General features: G+C 36.0%; 1 protein-coding gene across 1 annotated transcript; it reads left to right on the forward strand.

Annotated features, from left to right (window-relative positions):
* Positions 1–2,006: 2,006 nt before the first annotated feature.
* On the forward strand, positions 2,007–4,786 carry LOC137715895 (mitogen-activated protein kinase 3-like). The gene is made up of 6 exons (XM_068455257.1): positions 2,007–2,292; positions 2,385–2,514; positions 2,739–2,876; positions 2,990–3,322; positions 3,700–3,883; positions 3,999–4,786. Exons 1-6 carry the CDS (start codon positions 2,135–2,137, stop codon positions 4,166–4,168), a joined length of 1,113 nt encoding a protein of 370 aa, XP_068311358.1. The 5' UTR covers positions 2,007–2,134; the 3' UTR covers positions 4,169–4,786.
* Positions 4,787–6,050: the final 1,264 nt, after the last annotated feature.

Here is a 6,050-nt window from a genome sequence, read left to right on the forward strand (position 1 = left end):
ATCGATCATATTAAAAAATCTCTGGTGGAATAATTGGCTGAAAAACGTGTTCTTAAAAGTTGACTTTTTTGTACGAGATTGTTTTACTCACGCACACACGCAAATTCTTTCGCTGTCATCTTTCGAATCTTGTCCTTGTGTGATTACACGTGGCTTAGCTCATTGCAGTAAAACTCTTATCCTGTTCTTGTCGATGCCAATGGACACGTAAGCAAGTGATTTGTTCATCTTTCTTTCCTTTTCTTAAAAGTTGACTGTTTTTACGAGATATTATTTTATAAATTAATCAAAATAAAGACGGAAGAAATGCACGAGCGTCTTCAATCTCTCTCTTCCAACAAACAAAAATTCTTCAAAAACTAATAGTTCTCTTTAAAATAGTTCTAAAACATCAAGCTACACATGAAATGCTGTTGCAGTGAGTCTCAATAAAAATACTTTTTTAAGAAAAATTACTTGAAATAAAATAGAAATAACGCTATCTACTAAACTCTTCAAATTTTGAATCTAAATTTATAGACGGTTGATGCAAAAATTTCCACAAATTAATATATTTCGAGCACCGTTGTAGTCTTGTAGATGCCTCAAATTTCCACAAATATATTTTGATAATCCAACGTTTTTAATCTTAGTGTTTTTTTTTTTTTTTTTTTTTTTTTTTTTTTTTTTTTTTTTTTTTTTGGGTAAAGACTATCTTAGTTTGAATGATCATGATCTAAAAGATGATGAATAGTTAGAATTATGAGGTACGTACGTTTGTAGTTGACTCAAAAAAGTGGTTAACGCTTGAATGTTGAATACTAAAAGTTTAAAACCGTGTAAAGGGAATTATTTATACTAATTTTTCTTTACTAGGCTTCTAAATTCTAACTAATTATTATGTTATTTCTAAACTTTAAGTAATGAACCCTAGACCACGCATCTCAATTTTTAAGTTTACGAAAAATTGTGGTTATCTAACATAATGGAAAGAGTATGTAAATCTTAACTATTACATACTGTTCTAAAAATTTTCGCCTAGGCGATGGGCGATTGGTTACCATCCTTATGAGTCCCAGACGTTTGAAAATTTAGACAATGCGCCTAGACCCGTTTAGGTGGACGCTAGCCCACCTTAGCGCGCGCCTAAACCTGTCTAGGCATCCGCTTAAGTCGCGACTTTCACTTAGGTAGAAAATTGATAACTTTTATTGTGCATTTTATTCTGTCAATAAAATGTAGGAAACTTGTTGAATACTTAGATGAACACTCATTATATGGTTGTTCACCATGTTTCAATGTGTTCTAATACTTTATAATATGTATGTCTTTTTATTTTGCAATTTATGTATCTAATACGATTATGTGGTTTTTAAAGTATAATGGGCATCCAACATATAATAAATTTACTTAAATCCGTCTAGGCACCGTCTAACTACCTAGGTGCTGTTTAGCCGTCTAGGCATTAGGTCTCAGCCCGCTAACCGACTATCGCTTATCGTCTTTTAAAACCTTGCTATTAGAAAGACAAAATCACACATTGGGGTCGTAAGGCTTTACTAAAAGGAACTAAACTATAAAATCCCCACAAAAAATTGAGCGTATAGATCCTATTTCTTGCTTTCTCTTCACTTGACGTAAGCTATAAAATAAATAATAACATCTCTTGTATTAAAAAAGAAATTCAAACAACTCTTTCTCTTTACTTGAAAAAAAAAAAAACAAAACCAATGCGAATAATAACACATATTTTCGTCTATAACCAAATCCACTAACGCTGACTGTCCCTTAAAATACTCCAATAAAATAAAATTCCAAACAGCAGTCACAAAAGAAAATAATAAAATAAACCAAAATGATGGCCGTTGAAAACTTTGAACGATTCTCATCCGTCCATCAGAGGCGGCCGAAATCCTAGCCCTCCGATCCTTTCCCCCAAACGCGTCCTCGCAGTTCTCTCTGGCGCCCTTTCACGTCGCCTTCTTCTTCTTCCTCCAATCTGCTTTAAATAGCGCTCCTCTCTCTTCTTCGTCAACTCCACCACCACCACCTCCACCACCACCGACTCAACACATCAGCAGAAAATTTCTAGAGAGATAAACTGAAGACTCCTAGAGAGAGAAAGTCGCGTCTGGGACTCCCAGAGTATTTCGAAATGGCAGACCTCGTTCCCGCTAACGGCGATTTCCCGGCGGTCCCGTCGCACGGCGGCCAGTACATCCAGTACAACATCTTCGGCAACCTCTTCGAGATCACGAACAAGTACCGCCCTCCGATCATGCCGATCGGCCGCGGCGCATACGGCATCGTCTGGTACGTCGTTTTTTCATGGTATCAATTTCTTCTTCTTGTTTTATTTTATTTTTTTGCGATTTAGGTTTTTGATCATCGGAGTTTCTTTCCAGCTCGGTTTTGAATTCGGAGACGAAGGAGAGGGTGGCGATCAAGAAAATCGCCAACGCTTTCGACAATCACATGGACGCCAAGCGCACGCTCCGCGAGATTAAGCTGCTTCGCCATTTGGATCACGAAAATGTGAGATTAAATTGCTTTGTAATTAATGCTAATTTCTTGTATTAATGAGAAAGTTGCCTTCTTTAGATTTTATTATTTCTAGTTTTACATTTGTTGGTTAGAGATTCTAAAACGGGAAAATTACTGTATTTAGTTCATTAGCTGAAGTAGAAGGTTTTGGAAATATTTGGAGAATTTTGTAAGAATTACTTGCTAAAAGTAGAAACTTTACGATTGTCAAACAGGTCATAGCTATCAAGGATGTGATTCCTCCACCTCTAAGGAGAGAATTTTCAGATGTGTACATTGCGACGGAACTCATGGATACCGATCTGCATCAAATTATTCGCTCGAATCAGGGTCTATCGGAGGAGCATTGTCAGGTACTTGCTAGTGTTTACTTTTTGATTTCATCAACCAAGTTCCATTGGTAGTGAGTGAAATAAATGGTTGTATTATTTGAGGACTGATTGGTGTATGCCGGAATGCTTTGCAGTACTTCTTGTATCAGATTCTGCGAGGGCTGAAATATATACACTCGGCGAATGTTATTCACAGAGACTTGAAGCCTAGCAACCTCGTGCTGAATGCCAATTGCGATCTTAAGATATGTGATTTTGGCCTTGCTCGTCCGACTGCAGAAAACGAGTTATTGACAGAGTATGTTGTCACCAGATGGTACAGGGCACCTGAGCTTCTGTTGAGCTCTTCAGACTATACCGCTGCAATTGATGTGTGGTCTGTGGGTTGCATCTTTATGGAGCTTATGAATAGGAAGCCTTTGTTTCCAGGCAAAGATCATGTGCATCAGATGCGTCTATTGACAGAGGTAAGGTGAATTACAGACAAAGTAGAAATAAAATTTGAATTCGAAATGACCCAACTTTGAGTCTTTGACTGCATTATTGAACAATCACAGTTTAGAAGAAATGAAATCACTTAAGGTACTCATTCGGAATTTGTCGTAGTGAAGTATTGTGCTCAATTTAGAGTGGCCGCCGCACGTGCATTAAGTACATAGCAATAAAACCCATGATGTTACAGTATTGAATGCTTCATTGAAATCATCTACGTATCTATAGTAGTTAGTTGAGTTCTACTTTCTGCTTTCATCCATGTTCGTACATGACTAAATTATTTAGCTATTTTTGGAAAGCAATATCTGCTGGATGAATACTAATACATACTTTTTATTTTCTATTATAGCTTCTTGGAACACCAACTGAGTCTGATCTTGGGTTCGTTCGGAATGAGGATGCTAGAAGATATATAAGGCAGCTCGCCCCGCTTCCCCGTCAGCCACTGGAGAGGCTTTTCCCACATGTTCATCCGATGGCCATTGATCTCATTGACAGAATGTTGACGTTTGATCCTACTAAAAGGATAACTGGTAATTTCTGTTCCTATGTCAATGTTTTGGTGCTTCCGACAAAAATATGCATAGAATGTTTGCTGCGTTGAGGTCCTGAATGTGGGTTTTAATTGTGCAACCTGTGCTTCTGCAGTTGAACAAGCATTAGCTCATCCTTACCTGGAAAGACTACATGACGTAGCTGATGAACCAATCTGCACCAAGCCGTTCTCCTTTGATTTCGAGCAACAACCCTTGGGAGAAGAGCAAATGAAAGATATGATTTACAGAGAGGCTATAGCACTCAATCCAGAGTATGCTTGATGAAAAGCAGCATTAGCAGTTGGTTTATACATCTATAAAGTAGAAAGAGTTGCACTTCCAGTGGTCTTTGATCAAAAAGGTTCTTATGACCAAAATGTTGCAATCATCAGTAGGCTGCTGATCAAGTAACTGCGATCGTCCTATTTCATTAACGTTACTAAGGTGGGTTTGTTGATTATTCAACAATGATCACACGTCGATTTTAATAGACCTCTATGTTATTTTTGAGGTCAGTTCCTCTTTGTTCTTTTCTTTTTGGCGGTTGAACTTGTATTCTATTTATCTTGTTTGTATCTTTATTTTTTTGTTTTGTTTTTTGTTTTGCTGTACCAAAGATGTATCATGTATATCACGATTGTATTGACGGACCTAACTACGATTCAATAAATACCTTTATTCCTTGTGAGGCAAATTTGGGAGTTTTGTTCGCAAATTATCGATCTTTTCTTTGATGGATTAATTTTATGATTGTGACATTCTACTGCTGTTCAGTTCTTTTCTAGTTTGTTGTTCACCAAAAGGATAATTCTGTATCATTGATCAATAGAAAGATTTTATATCAAAATCTATGTTGTAACTTGTGGATTAATAATACCACCACGTGAAATTGTGGCCGTCACGCCCACAATTTTGCCTCCCTCACACATGGTCACATTTTTTAATTTTCCTGTTGAACAAACTTAACACATGTATTCTTTGCAGGGATTGGTCCTATTTGCTTTAACTGCAACTCTTGACACTCAGATACAAACAACATTTGTATGCACTTATAATGGCTTGAGCCTTAGCGAATCTCTTGTTATTGATAAACCAAATAATAAAAGAAATACTCTGGCTATTGTGATATGGATAACCATGCCGTAATACCGTAATCATTAGCACAGAGTTAGTTATGTTGAATTGTGTTTACAGAGCCACTTGTTTCTAACTTCTTTTTTCTTCTTCACCTAATATTTTCATCTTCATTTGCGATCATTTGTCTTTTGCATTATTGCTATAGATCTTTGCTCTTCTTTCACTTACATAAGGTATTTTGATCTCTGAAACGTTTTATCATTTCCCATCATTCAGTCGAAAGTGTTTATATGCTTTTTTCCCATGCCTTTTTTGTTTTGTCTGTGAAAACATTACGTGTCTAATAATATTTTGTTCGCATTTCACTTTATTCATGAATCAGCATAACTAACGATTGTCATCGCTTGCGATTAATTAGATTGAGTCCATTTTCTCCGGTTGTAAATGTCATATTGTCGCTCTTGGTACGTATAAAAGTTTCACTGTTCCAAATTTAGTTTTATGTCAAATGAGTGTGATAGAGGTCTGCCCCTATGCTCATCCTTGCATTATTTTGGAAGGAAAAATCGCTGGTAATGTAAAATTCCATTGGCTATGCTCATGCGTTGGTTTCTACACTACTTTTGTAAACTCACTGGCTCATTTGACCAATTTTAGGTTTTAAGCTTAAAATGTTCATTGGTTAAGCAGCAATGTTGAAACTTGAATTCCATATAATATATCTTTATATATAAAGTCAACAATCCCTTTTGGAGTCACAAGCTTCACCAAAAAATTTTGAACAAAAATGCGCCAAAAACGATATTATCTACACTAAAGGAGAGAAGATAGGCTTAGCCTCACAATGGGCTAGCAATAATGTGATTCAATCAGTTGTTTATTAAATATTATTTTATGTATTCTTAATGCAAATTTAATAGAATGTAGATGAAAATTGAAAGACCGATTTTATTATGTGAATTCAGATGTTTTGATTGGTTTGTGAGGGGTTTTTTCTAGCATGATCTAAGATTATTTATTTACTTCAAATATTTGACTTTCCTTTTGTTAATTTAAGCATATAAATACATTTAAAACGTGTAAATCG

Source organism: Pyrus communis, chromosome 14 (genome assembly GCF_963583255.1).
Source record: "Pyrus communis chromosome 14, drPyrComm1.1, whole genome shotgun sequence".
In the NCBI taxonomy this organism is placed as follows: Eukaryota; Viridiplantae; Streptophyta; class Magnoliopsida; order Rosales; family Rosaceae; genus Pyrus; species Pyrus communis.

Bases quoted from the DNA above. Each gene is read 5' to 3' on its own strand.
- LOC137715895 (XM_068455257.1), top strand. From the start codon at position 2,135: ATGGCAGACCTCGTTCCCGCTAACGGCGATTTCCCGGCGGTCCCGTCG. The intron at 2,877-2,989 runs GTACTTGCTAGT...AATGCTTTGCAG, and splicing joins TATCGGAGGAGCATTGTCAG to TACTTCTTGTATCAGATTCT. The intron at 3,323-3,699 runs GTAAGGTGAATT...TTTCTATTATAG, and splicing joins AGATGCGTCTATTGACAGAG to CTTCTTGGAACACCAACTGA.